Genomic DNA, 19,398 nt, shown 5'->3' on the forward strand with positions numbered 1-19,398 from the left:
TGTCACAGGTGTCATTTCATCAAGGACGCGAGCAGGTTGATTTCCCCGGGGGGCGGGGGGGGGGCTGGGTCCAAGCCATTATTGCCGGCCCAAGCCTCCACCCACGGCGTCTGTCTACAGTGGCCCCCGTGGGGAAACAAGCAGTTGTTTCCTGGTGCTCTCAGGCCTCTGTCTATGTAGAAACTTTGACTAGGCAGGGAGCTCTTCCAGCTTTTCATTAGTAAGACATCCACAGATCATTTTAAATCATGTGTGTGTGTGTCTGTGTGTGGGGGGGGGTGTTTCTCTACCTGTCTAGGTTCTATCTGCTGGTCTAATAATTACATAAATAGACGTGAAACAGATCAACAAGAGGAAATGATTTGACAATGCCCATGGCATGAATGAATTAAAGTTGCTGTGACCTTGAGGATGGAAGCCAGGCAACTAAGGATAGGGGAGCAAGAAGGCCAGGTAAATCTGGCTTCTTGAAATAAATCCCTCCTCGAGTTTCTAAACATCTCTGGGCTGTTTATCAGCCATGAGCAGAGTCCTAATTGCTCTAAGCTACCTCAGTCCGGCCTCTGTTGCTAACGGCCCAATGCGGCCCTAACTGGTTCACGCTGATTTACCGTCTTGCCTTTCCCCTCATCCTCTCACTGGCATTGGGTATTTTTACAGTGTGGCCTGTTTTTTGCCATTCCGTTTTCAGTGCAATGCTCCTCCAAGAAATTCAAGATGTGGAGTGAGGGAAAGGGGATTAAATTACTGAGCCCAAGATTTCAGAGGCAGCCATATTGGAGGGGTGGCTGCCTGTTTGAGTGAATCAGCTACCAGAGACAAACGAGTGGCCCAGGACAGTGTTGTAGGGTGTGGGGAGACCAGTGCAGGGGTCATCTCTCAAGTATGTCCCACGCGTGTGTACCGAGTGTACTTTTCCCGGATGTAACTCTGAGACTTTGCCACGCACGGGAGGATGTGTCTTCCTTTTCACATTCAGAAAAGAATCTTGTGCAGGCCTGTGTGGGTGGGACAACTCCAGTAACCGTGATTGGCAGGAGCTAAAGGAAAAGGGCGGTGCTGGGGGCGAAGAGGTGAAGGAAAGGGATGAGTTTGAATTATGCAAATTGATGTGTTTCCCTGCTGAACGTGAAGTGCCTGAAAGGCATGGCAACTGTTTAAGCTTCAGTTTCAGAGCGTAATTGTGTCTTTTATGAATCTCCTCTTCCCTAGGTAGCATTTACTTATCTCTACAAGCCTCGGTCCCACCTCCGCGCCTGCTGGCGGGGAGTGCTCCCGGTGGGAGGGAGAACGGAGTGTCCGTCCCCTGGCACACAGACTGCTAAACTCAAACCTAGCGACACTGCCTATCCTGCCATCAGTGAGCTGGGCAAATATAATTTTGAATTAAAAACATACAACAGGGAACGTTTACAAAAATTACATTCTCTCAAAAGCAATTATTAAATTTTAAAAAGCATGTGTTTTAAAGCCCTTGGAAGCCTCATTCGGTTGCCGTATCCAAGCCTCCAGCCCTGGATTAACATCTGGCAGAGGGGCTCGTGTTCTCTGCCTTTTCTCTTAATCTGGCCCTCCTGGGCCTCCTCCTGGCCTTGTTTTTTCCGTTCTGGGCACAGAGACCATTGAGATGATCTGGCTTCCTGTCTCTCCATTTGCTTTCAGTCTGAAGATTCCTTTTCAATATCCTAATAGATGCACGGGCTTCAAACTGAGTAAAGTTATTACAGGTTGCTATGGTTTCTTCATTAATTTAATAGACATGTACTTTTTTTTTTTTTTTTTACCGTATGTTTTTGAAATAGCTAATACATATTGGACCCCCTGAATCAGGACAGTAGAAGCAAGGGGGAAGGAGGGGAAGGAAAAACATTGAAGGAATTTCTACAAGCTACATGACCTTGGGCAAGACGTTTAAAGACTCCTAGCCTGTGTTTCTCATATGTAAACTAGGAACAAAAATGATCTACTATATAAGATTTTAATGAGCGTTAAATGAGATCATTTCTTTCTAAAGCCAAGCACATCATAGGTACTGAACAGATGTTACTTCTTACTATCATTGTGGTAGCCAAGAAGGTCTTCAATGGTCCTCAGTGGAATTCACACCCTTGCACGCTCTCCTCCCACACTGAGTCAGTGCCGACCTATGCGACCAGTGGAATACTGCAGAAGGGACAGTGTGAGGCTTCTGAAGCTATGTCACTACGCTGTGCTGCTGCTGCCTTGGTCACTTCTCAGCTTTTTCCCTGGTCTCTTGGATCACTTGCTCTGGGAGAAAGTGATTAGGACACTCAGGGGGCCACACAGAGGTCCACATGGAGAGGGGCCACTGAGGAAACCAAGCCTGCCATCATTTTGAATTTCCAGCCTCCAGAACTGTAAGAAAATAAACTTCTGCGGTTTAAGCCCCCAGTCTGTGGTTTTGTTTTGGCAGCCCGGGTGCACTGATACACATGCATGTCCTTTTCACGCAGCCTGAGCTTCCTCCCGCGTGGTGGCTAAGTCCCAGAGGCGCACAGGAGCACACGCATGCGTGCGCATGCTCCAACCCCCCCCCTACGCCCCCACACATGCTGGAGCGAGGAGGGGCAGCTGGATCCTTTTTATGACCTAGTTTCAGAAGTCATAGAACATCCCTCCTGGCATATTCTACATACTTATTCGAAGTGAGTCATTAAGTTTTGTCACTGAGTCACTAAGTTATTCCAAGAAAGGGGAATTCAACTCTACCTTTTAAAGGAAGGAGAGTAAAACAATTTGCAGCTACAGTTTAAGACCAGCCCTATGATTACTATCATTGTATTCATCACATAGATTTTAAGATGCTGGCAGGCCAGCTGGGGAGATATGCCTGTGGAATTTCATCACAAATGTGGCTTTGGAAGTCATAGCTAGATAGGTGGATTTGGGAGTCATCTACATAAAGAAATAGGGAATGTGATCACAGAGACAGGGAGGAAGGCTCAGCCTTAAGGAACGCCAAACCCACCTTGGTGCTGCATAAATATTATCGATTTACTGAAAGCATTGGCAAGACCTCAAATAGCCAGTCACCCAGCCCACCTTGGATATTTACTCACAAGGAAAGTACTTGCTTCTTCCAGACTATGAAAGCTTCTGCCAACAAATAAAACACTAACTAATCCTCCAGTGCCAGAATAGTTTCTAAAACATGATGGACTCATAAAACAAAACATCACCATTGTCTGCAAACTGGGTCCTAGGCGCCCCACAGGCCATGGCCTTCAGTATCCTAACCAGAGACTGCTTTGACCAGAACACAACCCCACCCTCCTCCAGTGATGGGCTGCTCTCTCGGGCTGCTGGGTGCCTCCCCACCAGCGGACCATTGCTGGCTTCTTATAGAGAACCATCCACTCAACACAGGAGCTCCTTAAAACTAAAAAATTTTAGTTTAAAAATCACAAAACAATACATGTTAATTACAGAAAACTATACAGGTAATCAACAAGATTAAAATAAAAATCACTCGGCCTGACCAGGCGGTGGCGCAGTGGATAGAGCGTTGGACTGGGATGCGGAGGACCCAGGTTCGAGACCCCGAGGTTGCCAGCTTGAGCGCAGGCTCATCTGGTTTGAGCAAAAAGCTCACCAGCAAAAAGCTCACCAGCTTGGACCCAAGGTCACTGGCTCCAGCAAGGGGTTACTCGGTCTGCTGAAGGCCCACGGTCAAGGCACATATGAGAAAGCAATCAATGAACAGCTAAGGTGTCGCAATGAAAAAGTGATGATTGATACTTCTTATCTCTCTTCATTCCTGTCTCTCCCTGTCTATCCCCCGCCCCTCGTCCCTGCAAAAAATAAAATAAAAATATAAAAGTAAAAATCACTCATAATCTCACTACACAGGGTGTGTGCACAAATACACCCTTTTAAAAAAGCAATCATATTGCATGTTTTGATGCTTTTTTCATTAAATATGATATTGTTTTAAATATCATCCACAGCATTAAATAAATATTATTTTGCAACATCCTTTTAATGATTTCTTAGAAGGTCCATGGTTTTATTTAATCAATCCTGCACAACTGAGAAATTAAGCAATTTCCAACTTTTTGTTTCATTCTCTCCTAGAAACTTTTTGTTTTGAAATAATCATAGATTCACAAGAAGTTGCAAAGATAGTTCAGAGAGGGTCCATGGAACCTCTTTCTCCAGCACCCCCCAATGATGATATCTGACATTTTAAAGTACTGTACAATATTTAAACCAGGTATTTGACGTTAGTATAAATTTGTGTATGGTGCTATGTCTTCATATCACAGATGTAGATTCATGTCACCACCACCACGATCAAGGTACGGAGCTATTCTACCAGTTCAAAGATCTCCCTCCTGCTACCCCTCGGTAGCCCAGTCACCACTCCCCATCTACCCCACCCCCAACAACGGGCAACCGACAATCTCATTGCCATCTCTAGAATTTTGTCATTTCAAGAGTGTTATATACATACAGCAACAAATGAAAACACTCATAGACACAGACAACAGTATGGTGGTTACCAGAAGGGAGAGTGGATGCGGGTGGGGTGGAAACGATCAAGAGGGTCAAAGGTAGGTGGTGGAAGGAGACTTGACTTTGGGTGGTGAGCACACAGTGTACTATACAGATGAGGTATTATAGAGTTGTACACTTGAAACTTACATAATCTTATTAACCAACATCAACCCAATGAATTTAATAAAATTAAAAATTTTAAAAGAACGTTATGTAAATGGAATCATAGGGTATGTAAGCTTTGTGAGTGACTTTTTTCATTCAGCATAAGGCCTTTGAGATCCATCCAACTTGTTGCCTATATCAATTGCCCATTCCTCTTTATTACTGAATAAATAGTATTCTATGGTATGGATGTACTACAGTTTATTTAATCATTCACCTATTGAGGGATATTTTGTTTGTTCCCAGTATGGGCCATTACAAATATAGCAGCTATAAACAATTGATAAAGATTTTGTATAAAGATGAGTTTTCATTTCTCTGGGATAAATGCCCAGAAGTATTATTGATGAGTCATATGGCAAGTGCATCTGTAGTTTTTAAAGAAACTGCCAAACTGCTTTCACCAGCAATGTATGAGAGATCTGGGTCTCTGCATACTCACCAGCATTTGGTATGGCCGTTGTTTCTTCGTTTAGCTGTTCTCGTAGATATGCAATGATATCTCAGCGTGGTCTTAATTTGCCTTTCCCTAACGGCTAGTAATGTTGAACATCTTTTCATATGTTTAATTGCTATATGTCTATGTTCTTCAATAAAATATCTATCCATGTCTTTTGCTAACATTTAAATTTATGGTCCCGGATACAGTTTATTTTAACATAAGTATTATGGGTGCTTGAAAAGAGTACATGTTCTGTTGTTGGGTGGACTATTCTGTAAATGTCAATTGGATCCTGTTGATTTGGGTATTGCTAAGCTTTTTATATTCTTGCTGACTTTCTAGTTGTTCTGTCAATTGTTGAGGGAAGGATGTTGAAGTCTCCAAGTATAACTGCAGATGTGTCTATTACTGTTTTTAGTTCTATCAGTATTTGGTTGTTTTTTATTTATTTATTTTTTGAGGCTGTATTGTTAGGTACATTGATATTTGAAGAATTATGTCTTTTGGGTGAATTGTTGTTTGTTTTTTAAATCATTTCATACTATCCCTTTTTATTCCTGATAATTTTTATAGATCTTAATTCTGTTTCGCCTGAAGTTAATAAAGCCACTCAAGTCTTTTAATTTGTTATCATTATAAACAACACTGGTCAACCTCTGCATTCATCCAGAATTGTTAGACTTCCTTGGTCCTAGGGCCGCATGTTTTTAAAGACTTTTGACTGTATTGTCAACTTCCCTTTAAAAATTTACCAACTTACTGCCTCAATACCTGAGCATTGTCGTTTAAAGTAGTTATAAAGCAATGACAGGTTTTTCCCACCTCAGTTAACAGAAATGTTATCTCACAACTCAGTGGAGGTGGAGATAGTCATGGTCGGTGCACATTTAAACGAGCGAAACTGCAACTCCCATGATCCCGCGGTTTGAAGAAGTGGGTTGTTCTTGGGCTCAAACTACGATTCCCAGAACTCCGCGAGCCAAGGGGGTGGTCCTGGACGAGGGCTGGGCACACGCACCTACCGCCGCGCCGGGCTCGGCAGCCGGGCGGGCGCACGGGGGGTGCCCGCGAGCCCGGCGGGGGCAGACGGGACGGCGCGGCGCTGCCTGCGATCCCTGCGCGCCCTGCCTGGGCCTCCCCGGCTCCGAGCAGGCCCCCCGGGGCGGCGTTGCAGCGGTGATTCAGCCCAAGCTGTCGCTGCAGAAAGGACTCCTGGACGCGTCGGCCGAGGCGGCTTCAGCCCCGCCGAGCCCCGGCTGCGGGTGAGACGCGCGCGCTCGGGGCTGGCGAGGGCTCCGCCACCCGGCTGGGTTTAGAGTAGAAGGACGGGCCCCCGGCCCTCCCCTGGGAGTGGACGACAGGGCCGCCGGGCCCCGGGGTGTAGGGGAGCCGAAGGGACTTTGCAGGACGGAGGAGCGACGCGCGAAGCGGGCTGTGGGAGGCGCAGGAGGCGGGCAGGGGTCAGGGGACGTGGACCCCGAGGGTCCCGGGGCCGTGGGCCCGGCCGTGCCCGTTGAAGCCCTTAGCTCCGGGCAGGCACTAGTAGCGGGTCCCCAAGCCCTTTGCCTGGGACATGATGATGCGCATGAGACGCGGGTGGCGGGGAGCCAGGCGAGGTGTGCGAAGAGGGCCCGGGCCGCCGGAGCTCCCGGGGAAGGCAGTACCTGGACAGGCCTGCAGCCGGATCGCTGAGCTCCGTCCGGTGATGAGCCTGCCACACCTGCTGGACGGCACCTGGGTAGCCTCTGAAGGAGGGACCCAATGGACTCCTGACCCCAGGCACGTGCGGAAGGACCTGTCTCCCGATCTCTGCTAGGAATCCTCTGCCAAGGTCTGACTGAGGTCCTGGGGGGGCCAAAGCCCTGCACGTGACCTGCTTATTTCACGGCAGCCTGCTGGCAAAGCCGACTCCGAGGAAGCAAGGCCCGGCGTGAGTAGGGTTACCAGGTGAATTTGACAGGACTCGGTGGCTAAGAGCACAGATAGGACAGGGTTGTTCACCAAATGTTTACTGTTACTCGTATTGGACTTGAAGATCTAGACTCTCCTGTATATACTGAAGCAAGTCACTTATCCTCCGTGAGCCTGTTTCTTCCTCTGCAAAATGGGAATAAAAGTGCCTTCATCAGGGTTGCTGTGACCATTAAATGAAATATTGCCCTACAAGTTTTCAGCCCGCATCTGGACCACAGTTAGCACTTTTGCTTCTGATAGAAAATGTTAGAGGTGAGATTGGAGCCCAGGTCTGTCTTTGTGCTGGAATCAACTGCCCCCTCTGGCTCTCATCAGTCTTGGAGATCTTCTGGTTCATCTTTTCACGTTACAGATGAGGAGTCTGAGTCCCTGTTGGTGGCACAGCCAGGAAAGGGAAAGGGTCCCCTCGTCCCCAGAGGTGGCCAGCCCATAAGCTCCTGAGCCTTGGGCCCCCAGAGGGTGCGGAAAAACGGGGAGTGGAGATCCTCAGCAAAAAGGAGGGTGGGGTGCTGGTTCTGGTGGCTGGGTGCCCGCACACCCTGGCCAGGTGGGCATCCTGGTGGCCTGATGTGGTGGGCTCTCAGAGCAGCTGTAGCTTTTTGTGAACTGGCCTTGTGGTTGGCGAGCTCTTGCTCTAAGCCTTGCTTTAGAAAATATTTACCAATAAACAAAGGCTTCTGGTGAATATATTGAGCTAACCCGAAAATTAAATTACCAAATGCTTCCTTCCCCAAGGAGCCTCATCCCTCTCAATTTGGTTGTCACTGGATACTCTTCCAGGACCCGCTCATTGCCTGACAGGCTTTTTAAATAGGCTGAAATGATGAATGTGAATGGGGGAACCCACAGATGTCATCATAGGCTGTAGAGTCAGACCCGGGCTCGAATCCCAGCCCCACCACGTAATGGCTGTGCAACACTGGGCAATTCACTTAACGACTCTGAGCATACTTCCTCAAATATGAAATGAGGTTGCTAACCCCTATTTTAGGTTTGTAGGAGGGAATAAATGAGATCATCCATGTAAAGGACTTAGCATTGTGCGTAGCGTAGCGTAAGAGCCGGTGAATGGAGTTGTTATGTCATTAACGTGAATATTATTAAGAATAATGGTATAAAAATAATCATCAGGCAATGTGCTTCGCTTGTGTTGTTCTCTTTGAATTAAAAAAAAAAAAAATAGGTGTAATTGTGTATTTTTCAGACCAGGAAATGGAGGCTTGCAGGGGTCAAGAATTGGCCTAGGCACACACAGAACAAATACAATTTGCCAACCACTTAGATAATGAAGCTAACATAGCCAGACTCATAGAAGCTGAGAGTGGAATGGTGCTGGCCAGAGGTTGGAGGAAGGGAAGCGGGAAGGAATTAGTGAAAGGGTACAAAGTTTCAGGGATACAAGTGACTACAGCCTAGAGATCTTCTGTACAGTGTGCTGTCTATAGTTAACATTACTTGTGTATTATTATATACTTAAAATTTGCTAAGAGGATAGCTCTTCTGTGTTAAGTGTTTTATCACAAAGAATAATAGTGATGATAAGAGGACAGGAGGAAACGTTTGGAGGCGATGGGCAGGTTTATGGCATACAGATTACGGCCATGGTTTCTCGTGTGTATATGTATCTCCAGACTCACCAAGTTGTAGGTATTGTATGCAGCTTTCTGTACGTCCAAAGGAAGAAAAAGAAATGGTCTAGAGTCATGCTGCTGCTAAGCGACAGGGCAGGCGCTCACATTTGGCCTCTGGGCTCCAGATCTGGTGCCATTTAACTCTCCAGCTGCCGGTCTTGGCAGCTTTTGACGCACAGCTGTGACCTGGGGCGGCCTCCAGTGTTACGGCCGCCCCGGGGGTGTTCTCAGCCTGGCTGCAGGACTTCCTGTCCCTGTCTGAGGAAGGACAGGAGGAGGGTGACCTCCCTGTGCGGCTGGAGGAGGGTGAGCACCGGGTGAGTCTGGGAGGCAGTGTGAAGAGGAGGCAGTGAAGCGAGGACCCACGGGGCCGGGGACCGTGCCACCCGGGTGAGACCCGGAGAGCTTGGCTAAGAGAAGAAGGGGTCTTGTTTAGGGGCTGGGAAGGGTCCCGGAACTGTGTTCTTCTCTGAGCCTGCTTTCTGCTTTTGGGAGGAGGGCCCCTCACGAGCTGCGGAGGTCAGGACAGGCCCTGGACTGGACCAGCATGTGCTGTTTTAATCTCAGCAGCCCGTGAGAGCTCACACTGCCTCTCACGATCTCTCTTATGGAGTAGAGTTGAAGCATGTCATTCCTAAGGGTTCTGTTAGCTCTAGAAAGTGGGATTTTGTCATTCTAAATGGGCGGCTTAACCCTCTCAGCATAGCTCCTGGGCAGGTGGGATCATGGTCACAACAGTGTGTACCCAGACTTCCCTTAAGGGACAGGGTGGCACAGCACCCTGAGCCTCCTGCCACCGCGAGTTGCTCTGTGCCTGGCCGGGTAAGGTGGAATTACACAGAGGAAGCCCTGGGTTGCTAAGGTACAGTTGAGGACCTGTGGGTCTATGTGTCCAAAGCCCTACACACCTGCTCTGCCCTTGAGTGACAACAGTGCGTTGCTCTGAGGTCTGTCCTGCTCCTCTGTCACTACTTGTGCCTCCAAGTCTGATGGCCAGTGAACACGGTGCTTGAGAACAAGAGCTCTGGAGTCCGACCCAGATCTGGATCCTGGCGCCCCTGCCTGAGCTGTAAGATCTGGAGAGAGGCGCTGAATTCCACTGAGCCTCAACTTTTTTTTTCATAATCAAAGGAAATGGAGATAATACTAGTAGTACCTGCGAGGAAGGCTTTGGTGAGAGTTAAGTAAAAAGGGGCAGGAAAAGGGCGGAGGACCATGCCTGGCACATAATAGGTGCTCAGTAAAGTAAGATGGTGGTAGCATGAATCTCCACCCTCCGCCCGGAGGCCAGCATCGTCTGTTCCTGAGCCGGCATGGACAGTGACCAGTCCTTCTGTTCTGTCTGGCTTCCTGTGTCCCGGGGCTCAGCGTCTGTCAGAGAATCAGACTTTCTGCTCTGCCAGTGGTGACTGCCGTTGGAACAGCCTTATGCTTCAGAATTGTCTCTTCTCCACTTTGAGAAGTGTAACCAAGGGCCCCTTCCTGCTGGGTAGTGGGTCCTCAGCCCTGAGCCAGGCCTCGGGGAGGGCTGGGGCACCCTGGTCTGCAGTATCGCCTCTGTTCGGCTGTGACTGCTGTTCCCAACCCAGAATCCTGTGGCAGGAATCATGGCACACCCCAGGGTGGCATCAGGAATGGCCACAGTTGTATTGGGTCCCAGAGCTTCCGTGAGAGGTGTAAGTAGCCACCATAAGGAACCAGAGAAGCAGTCCAGCCTTGCTCTGTTCAGGACTCATTTCTCAGGGGACCCACCTTCTCCCTGCTGGTGGGTGTGAGCGTCTAATACAAGGTACCACTGGATCTGGCCCCTCCCTGTGTTTTTCTCTGGTGGCTGCTTTAGACCCAGGCTGGACCTTCCCTCCACTTAGCCGTGGCCAAGAGACCCCCGGTAGGCGTTTGCCGCTCACACTACAGTGATGTAGGTTTGGGACATAGGGTTGGGGAAACTTCTCAGGGTGCCTCTCAGTGTGCCCTGGAATGCGGTGCACTGTCTTGGCCCAGGCTGGGAACAGTCTACTTAGCCTTTATTCAGAGGGAGGTGATCGTCTGTCGAATCGGTTGTTTATGCTGGGCTGGACTGAAATGCCCTCCTGGGTAGTGAGAAGCAGGGACTTGCAGAATTGAGGAGGGTTAGAAAAACCTCAGAGCAGCGCTTCTTAAAACTGAGCGCATAAGAAGACTCACCTGGATACCCGGGTTCCCGGGCAGCCCCGGAGATTCTGGGTCAGCAGGTCCAGAGGAGGCACAACAGCCTGCATTTCTAGTCTCCCAGGTGAATCCGAATCCGGGTCACACCATGAGTCCGGCCCCCTCCCTCCCTGTGAAGTAGCCCTCCCAGGGACTGCCCACTGGATATGTGTCCACATTGGGGTCTGAGCATTCCCTGTAAGAATTATTTTTATTTGAATTTGCAGTTTCTCCTAGAAGAACTGATGCAGATCTGTGGACTGCTTCTAATCCTCTCTCGCTATGCTTCAGTCCTCTCAAACAGGCCAGGGGCCCACTGGATATGTGTCCACATTGGGGTCTGAGCATTCCCTGTAAGAATTATTTTTATTTGAATTTGCAGTTTCTCCTAGAAGAACTGATGCAGATCTGTGGACTGCTTCCGAGGCGGGTCTCACCAAGTGGCTGATCTCCCTGTTGAAACAGCATCACCCTAAGAGAAGTCCTCTTCCTGTCTGCCATGCTGGACACCCTCCTCCCTGTGGCTTCTTCCTGCGGGCTTCACATTGGGGCCCTGGACCAGCCCACACAGCTGTGCTAGGGGCAGGGGCAGAGTGGCAGCCCCTGGGAATTAGGTGTACCCCAAGTCTACACCAGTGCCTGGGGGCCTGGTTGCATGTATCACCATCACGCATGTGCATCCAGTCGGTTAGAAAGGGTTGCAGCCAACCCCTCTGGGGCGAGCTCGCTCTTTCTGTCAGCCCCTCAGGTGTTGGAGGACTGTCTAGGGTCCAGGGACTTCTCTTCTCCGGGGACATGCCCTCCTCCTTTGAACAGACTACACAGGAAGGTGTTTCTTGATCCTTCCTGATCCTGACTGCCCCGTGGAATAGGGTCATATTAATAGTTGAGCCCATAAGCTCTGGTTCCTGACAAAGGTGCAAAGTCTGAGTCTAATCATGAGAAAAATCAGACAAACCCAAACTGAGGAACAAAACTGTCAGGGGCATGAAAGTCAAGGAGAGGCTGAGGAGCTGCCCCAGACCGGAGGAGACTAGAGACGCGATACCTGGATGCGTGCCTCGTTCTGGATTGATTCTGGACCACGGGAGAGAGGCCACGGAGTAAACATCAATTCATGTCAACATTAACTTCCCGACTTCGTGCTACGTGACAGAATGTTCTCATTCTTAGGAAATTCATGTTCAAGTATTGAGGGCTAAAGGGGCAAGATGTCTACAACTTATTTTTAAGTGGTTCCGGAAAGAGAGAACAATTAAAATGTGTCAAGTGGACAGTTGGCAGATCTGTAGGAGAGCTCTTTGCACCAGACACACAACTTTTGTCAGTCTGGAATTCTTTCCGGATAAAAAGGAGACAATAACGAGCGCCCAGACACCTCCGCCAGCCTGCTCGGGTTGGAGCCGCGTGGTTGCTTCCGTGCGGCTGGGCGAGTCGACACTCCCGCGCTTTGGTCTCACCATCCGCAGAATGAGGATTGTCATTGCTGCGTGGAGAACCTGGCACCGAGTCATTGGCGAGCGTTGTTGTAGTTGTTGCTGCAGTCGTTGTTGTTACTGAGAAAGGGAGAAGCTGAAGATGGTGACGAGGCCAAGGGGAAGCCTGAGCCAAACCCTGTCACCTCCCTCCATTTGCTGATGTTGGGTTCCAGGCTCCCTGGGTGTCTGGCAGGGACCTCTAGTGACTAGTGGCCTGGCCAGCCACCACAGCTGTACCTGCAGAGGGCTTTGCAAACGGTTACCTGAGCCCCTGGGGCTCCACCGGATGAGACTGGCAGCGTCGTCACCATGCCTGCTCCTGCCCTGTTTGTGCCTGCTCCTGCCCTGCGGCCTGGGCTTCCCAGCTCCTGCCTGTCTTGTCATGCAGTGCCCATTCACCTGCACATGGCTTTGGGCCTGGCCGTCACTGTGCTGGGATGGCTGAAGAGCCTATGGCCTAGTGGCCTCAGGACTTGCTTAGTGGGCAGATGTGATAACTGGGCATAGTGCTGCCTGCTGTGGGCAGAGATTGGTAGCAGTCGCTGCCAATGGGGATATGTGAACACACAACAGAGATGTCCATCTTAAACCCCATGGCCGCCAAAATACGTCCAAAACCTTGCTCAAAACTGATTCGCCCTCCAGGTCGCTTCTCTGGCTGGCCCAGCCCCAATGACTGCGATTTCCTGCTGTGTGCTTGGGCGCTGTGAAAGTTTCACACTTCCTATAATGCGTTGTCTTCTAATCCTCTCTCTATGCTTCAGTCCTCTCAAACAGGCCGGGGGCCCACTGGATATGTGTCCACATTGGGATCTGAGCATTCCCTGTAAGAATTATTTTTATTTGAATTTGCAGTTTCTCCTAGAAGAACTGATGCAGGCATGTTCCATGTCACCTGTTTGAGCATCAGCAGGTGCTCACATGATTCTGTTCCCTCCTTGCATTGCTGTGTCTGGCCACATGGGTGCGCAGTTGTGCTGTTTTCACGCTAGAGGGGACCACACAGGCAGATCTAACTTGCAGGTGACTCATGGGTGCCAACCAAAAGCCAGATGATGTTAGAGCAGGCAGTGCGACCAAAGGTTTCTGCTTTGGGAGGCTGGTGAGAGGGATGGTGGCGAGCTGAGATCCTTGCAGCGTTGGCTGTCCTGGGCCAAGCCTGACATCACTCATCATCATGCCAGAGTCACACGGACTGGGATTCTACTGGGGTCCCTCTCTTTGAAGGCGTTCCATACCTGTTTGTTGATAAGGAAGTGGAGTCACAGTCACCAGTTATTAACCTAGGATTAATGTCTCCAGCTTTGCCCTTTATACTTGAACAAGGAGATACTATTCATATTAAGGTTTCAGTCTAAGAATGTGAACTCTAAGTGTTAAATATGTTTGCTCAATTAAATGTTAACTTTTACAAGGAGTTCTCAGAGGCTGCCAACATTTTGGCAAAGGGTAAGTACTTTTGTCAGAAAACCTGAGGCCCTGTAAATGTTTGTCTAATTTGGCAGCACATTTAAGCAATTTGTTACCAGTCCCACTAATTGAGGCACATCAATGCCGGACCGAAAGCTTCCATAATTCAGCTCTAGTAATTCAGGCTATATCTAGGATAAAAACACTTTTCTTTTCTTTTCTTTTTTTTTTTTTTTAACAGAGACAGAGAGAAAGTCAGAGAGAGGGATAGACAGACAGGAACGGAGAGAGATGAGAAGTATCAATCATCAGTTTTTCATTGCGACACCTTAGTTCAGGGGTCTCAAACTCAACTCAGCATGTGGGCCGCAGAGCAAGATCACAGCCGTTTGGCGGGCTGCACTAGGTCTACAAAAGGCAACTGTTACGCAACACTTTTCTCACTGCAGTTGAAAACAAGGGCCGCGAGTTTGAGACCCCTGACTTAGTTGTTCATTGATTGCTTTCTCATATGTGCCTTGACTGCGGGCCTTCAGCAGACTGAGTAACCCCTTGCTCGAGCCAGGGACCTTGGGTCCAAGCTGGTGGGCTTTGCTCAAACCAGATGAGCCCGCACTCAAGCTGGTGATCTCGAGGTCTTGAACCTGGGTCCTCCGCATCCCAGTCCAGCGCTCTATCCACTGCGCTACTGCCTGGTCAGGCTAAAAACACTTTTAAATGACAAAGTAAGAATGCTGTGGTTTTCAGTGAGAATTAGGAATAGCCTTAGAAGTAAAATTGTTGGAAAACTGTATAAAACCTGTGTGCACACTGTCTTGGCCTGGCCCTGCTGGGTCTCCTGCAGCCTGGGGCGGCGGGGGCTGGCGGGGCTGGCAGTCCTGCACCTCGACAGCCCTGCTTCTGGAGGAGAGACCAGTCAGCAGCTGCATGGGGAATCGGGTGCCTCTAGTGAGGCCAGCAGCCCCAGCCCTTGGGCCTGCATGTCATCTTCATTCAATTTGAAAGTTGCTGGAAGTGATAAATGAGCACATTTTACGTTTTAAGTGAACTTCTGGCTTCTCTGGAAAGACCAGTGGAGTGCTATTATGAACTGAATTGTGTCCCCACAAATTCATTTGTTCACACCCTAACCCCCAAGGTGACTCTATTTGGAGATAGGGCCTTTAAGAAGGTAGTTAAGACTAAATGAGGTAGTAAAGGTGGGGCCCTAATCTGATAGCACTGGTGTCCTTATGAGAAGAGGTCCAGAGATCAGCGACCTCATTCCCTCTATGCACACACAGAGAAGAGGACACAGCAAGAAGGCGGCCATCTGCAAACCAAGGACAGAGGCCTCAGTAGAAACCACATCTGCTGACACCTTGATCTTGGACTTCAGCCTCCAGGACTGTGAGAAAATCAATGTCTGTTGCCTAAGCCCCCCAGTCTGTGGTGCTTTGCAGAGGCAGCCTGAGCGGACTAATACAAGCCAGTACCGCCAGGCCCCTTTCTTGCCAGGCCCTCATTACCTGGAGCTTTAACCTAGGTGTTCCTGTCTCCAGGTCACCCAGCCTTCTCCTTCCTGGCTCTGCTCTCCCCTTGAGCTCTTGGCTCCAGTAAGCATGTGAGTTTGTACCTCCTGCTCTAGGCCTAGTGTTCTTGGAGCTTTTACTCCTGATGAGATCCCTACGCCCTTGTGAGCGACTTTCCTGTTTCTCTTGGAAGCCGTTCTTGTCTGCGATCGGAGCCAAACACGCATCGGCTTGTGCTGCACTCATCTCTCTCATCACCCCCAGGGATGGCTTGGCTTATTTTCTTTGTTCCTGAGTATCAATTTATGACTCATCTACTATCCAGAATTGTCATTTGTAATTGTGATTTATTTGATTCTTTATTGTTTCCTTTTTGGCCAAAGCAAGTTATGTGGCCAAGCCCAAAGCTGAGGTGTAGATGTGTACTACCCCAGTGGGGGTCGGGGGTACTTTTAAACCAGTCTGATCTGCCGTACTGCCAATGTGCAAAACAGCACCCAGACCCCGTGCGGTAGCTGGGACAGCCGAGCTCAGGGTGGCGCGCAGTGGGAGCTGGAGACTACTGCAGACACACTGTGCCAACCCCTGTTCCTTTCCTTCTCTCCTGCAGGCTTTTGCCAGTCGGTGCCCGGCGCCCGCAGTGATGGGTGGCGCCCGCCGGGCCGGCGGCACTCCTCAGGCGCCGTCCTCCCACTAGGGCCCCCCCGGCGGCGGTAGGATGCAGCTGTCGGCCGTGTTCAACGCCCTGCTGGTGTCGGTGCTGGCAGCTGTGCTGTGGAAGCACGTGCGGCTGCGCGAGCACGCGGCTGCGCTGGAGGCGGAGCTGGCCCGCGGCCCGCCGGCCCCAGATACTGCCCCGGCGCTGGGGGCCGACTACCCCCGGGCCCTGCAGAGCCTGGCGGAGGGCGGCACGCACATGGTGTGCACGGGCCGCACCCACACCGACCGCATCTGCCGCTTCAAGTGGCTCTGCTACTCCAGCGAGGCGGAGGAGTTCCTCTTCTTCCACGGCAACGCCTCGGCCATGCTGCCCAACCTGGGCCCGCGGCGCTTCCAGCCGGCGCTGCTCGACCTGTCCACCGTGGACGACCACAACACCCAGTACTTCAACTTCGTGGAGCTGCCGGCCGCCGCCCTGCGCTTCCTGCCCAAGCCGGTGTTCGTGCCCGACGTGGCGCTCATCGCCAACCGCTTCAACCCCGACAACCTCATGCACGTCTTCCACGACGACCTGCTGCCCCTCTTCTACACGCTGCGCCAGTTCCCGGGCCTGGCCCGCCAGGCGCGGCCCTTCTTCATGGAGGGCTGGGGCGAGGGCGCGCACTTCGACCTCTACAGGCTGCTCAGCCCCAAGCAGCCCCTCCTGCGGGCCCAGCTGAAGGCCCTGGGCCGGCTGCTCTGCTTCTCCCATGCCTTCGTGGGCCTCTCCAAGGTCACCACCTGGTACCAGTACGGCTTTGTCCAGCCCCAGGGCCCGAAGGCCAACATCCTGGTCTCGGGCACCGAGATCCGCCAGTTCGCGCGCTTCATGACGGAGAAGCTGAACGTGAGCCAGGCCGGCGGCCCGCGGGGCGAGGATTACATCCTGGTCTTCAGCCGCACCCAGGACAGACTGGTGCTCAACGAGGCCGAGCTGCTGCTGGCACTGGCCCAGGAGTTCCAGATGAAGACGGTGACCGTGTCCCTGGAGGACCACACCTTCGCGGATGTGGTGCGGCTGGTCAGCAACGCCTCCATGCTGGTCAGCATGCACGGGGCCCAGCTGGTCACGGCCCTCTTCCTGCCGCGCGGGGCCACCGTGGTGGAACTCTTCCCCTATGCCGTCAATCCCGACCACTACACGCCCTACAAGACGCTGGCCACATTGCCCGGCATGGACCTGCACTACGTCGCCTGGCGGAACATGGTGCCGGAGAACACGGTCACACACCCCGAGCGGCCCTGGGACCGCGGGGGCATCTCCCACCTGGACCGCGCCGAGCAGGCTCGGATCCTGCAAAGCCAGGAGGTCCCGCGGCACCTCTGCTGTCGGAATCCCGAGTGGCTGTTCCGAATCTACCAGGACACCAAGGTGGACATCCCGTCGCTCATCCAGACCATCCGGCGCGTGGTGAAGGGCCGGCCGGGGCCGCGGAAGCAGAAGTGGACGGTCGGCCTCTACCCGGGCAAGGTGAGGGAGGCGCGGTGCCAGGCGTCGGTGCAGGGCGCCACCGAGGCCCGCCTCACGGTCTCCTGGCAGATCCCGTGGAACCTCAAGTACCTGAAGGTGCGGGAGGTGAAGTACGAGGTGTGGCTGCAGGAGCAGGGCGAGCACACCTACGCGCCGTACATCCTGGCCCTGCAGAACCACACCTTCACCGAGAACATCAAGCCCTTCACCACCTACCTGGTCTGGGTCCGCTGCATCTTCAACAAGCTCCTCCTGGGACCCTTTGCAGATGTTCTGGTGTGCAACACGTAGCGAGCGTGCCCGGCCAGGCCTCGGGAGGGTGGCCCTCTGGCTCAATGTCCCTGAGCCCGCTAACCCCCACCCCCGCGGTGGCTTCTGGGAATTGTTTGTTTATTTATTAACAGGCCTGCCCCGGGCCTGTGCCTCCGTGTCTTCCTACTGCGTCTGGGGTGTGGGGTTCGCAGCACTCCTCCGTGCTGTTCATCGGGATACCCCATACCCCCCGCTCCTGTCCCCTTCTCCTATCTGATCATCCATACCCCTGAGAGGGTCTTTAGGGGGAGGAGGTGAAGGAAGAAGGAAAGTAAGAATCCCAAGGAACCTCTTTGGCTGAGAGATCGTGCTGTTCCCGCCAAGGTTTTCTGGTTGGTACCCAGGTTTCTGGAAACTGCAAGTAATAAATCATGTGGTGGTTTGGGCCGGTGGTTCATCAATTTCTGTCCCCATAGAAGTCACCTGTAGCCCAGTAAAGGTGTGTTTGGGACATTCATTAAATGATTATAAACAACTTGGCCAAGTGTTTTTATTGGACAGTATGAAGTAGGTCTGGGAGATACCCTTTAATCCTGATTGTCAGGAAGGGGGTGTGGCAGAGGGAGCCTGTTGGGGACCAGGAAGCGAGGCCGCTGGGTGACTGTCACATTGCCATCAGAGTGGGAGGGAAGCCTGGGAGCAGGTGGGTGAGGGCTGTGGGGAGGAAGGGCAGTGTCCACAGGGGTTCTGAGGTCCCCTGGACACTCAGACTCACAGGCCCACAGCTGGCACGGGCTCCGCTCGGGACACAGGGCGGGACGCTCGGCAGGGTGGCGGGACAGCGTCAGGCTCTTCTCTTCCACAGGAGGAGTCCTCACACCAGACCAGGGCCATTCTCCCGCCCTCCCTACCACAAGGGGCCGCTCAGGGCTGATGTGACAAGCCCGCAGTGGTAGCTATAGGGGCATTTTGGCTTCAAAGCCCCTTGGGAGCCATTATCTTCTAAACAACCCACAGTCAAAGTTGCAGCGTCCCTCAGGGGACATGCCCAGTTACGAGTGATCCTGTTCACGGAAGCCTGTGCCATGGTGTCCTGCAGGGCTTCTCGTGCCTTCCTCGTCCCTCCGGCCCAGGGGCAGTCTCTCTGCAGAGGTCAACTTTACCGTCAGCAGTTCTGCCAAATAAAACACCCGACATTCCACCTTTTTCCAGCTTCCCTGGAAACAAAGCTAGAAAGTTAACCCCAGATCACACTTGTCCTTAGAGAAGGAGGAAGAGTTTTAGCCCTTTCTTCCACGGGAGACGCTGATGCAGATCTGATTCCTGGGAAGAGAGAGGGACAGCAGGAGGGTGGGTGGGTCGTGGAGTTAGTCTTGGGCTGTAGGCTCAGTTTGGAGAGATTTGCATCAGGAAAAGCAAGTGTTTCTTGAGCCAGAGTTGGTTTTTTTTTGTTTTTTTTTTTTGTATTTTTCTGAAGCTGGAAATGGGGAGAGACAGTCAGACAGACTCCCGCGTGCGCCCGACCGGGATCCTCCGGGGCGTCGCTTTGCCGCAACCAGAGCCACTCTAGCGCCTGGGGCAGAGGTCAAGGAGCCATCCCCAGCGCCCGGGCCATCTTTGCTCCAATGGAGCTTTGGCTGCGGGAGGGGAAGAGAGAGAC

At 51.7% G+C, this 19,398-nt stretch overlaps 1 protein-coding gene across 1 annotated transcript; it reads left to right on the forward strand.

The window, feature by feature from the left end:
- The first annotated feature begins 6,124 nt into the window (after window positions 1-6,124).
- POMGNT2 (protein O-linked mannose N-acetylglucosaminyltransferase 2 (beta 1,4-)) lies at window positions 6,125-18,273 on the forward strand. Its single transcript, XM_066351249.1, has 2 exons — window positions 6,125-6,387; window positions 15,927-18,273. The coding sequence occupies exon 2, from the start codon at window positions 16,035-16,037 to the stop codon at window positions 17,775-17,777; it is 1,743 nt and encodes a 580-aa protein (XP_066207346.1). The 5' UTR covers window positions 6,125-6,387; window positions 15,927-16,034; the 3' UTR covers window positions 17,778-18,273.
- Window positions 18,274-19,398: the final 1,125 nt, after the last annotated feature.

The sequence above is a fragment of the Saccopteryx leptura genome, chromosome 10 (assembly GCF_036850995.1).
Source record: "Saccopteryx leptura isolate mSacLep1 chromosome 10, mSacLep1_pri_phased_curated, whole genome shotgun sequence".
Classification (NCBI taxonomy): domain Eukaryota; kingdom Metazoa; phylum Chordata; class Mammalia; order Chiroptera; family Emballonuridae; genus Saccopteryx; species Saccopteryx leptura.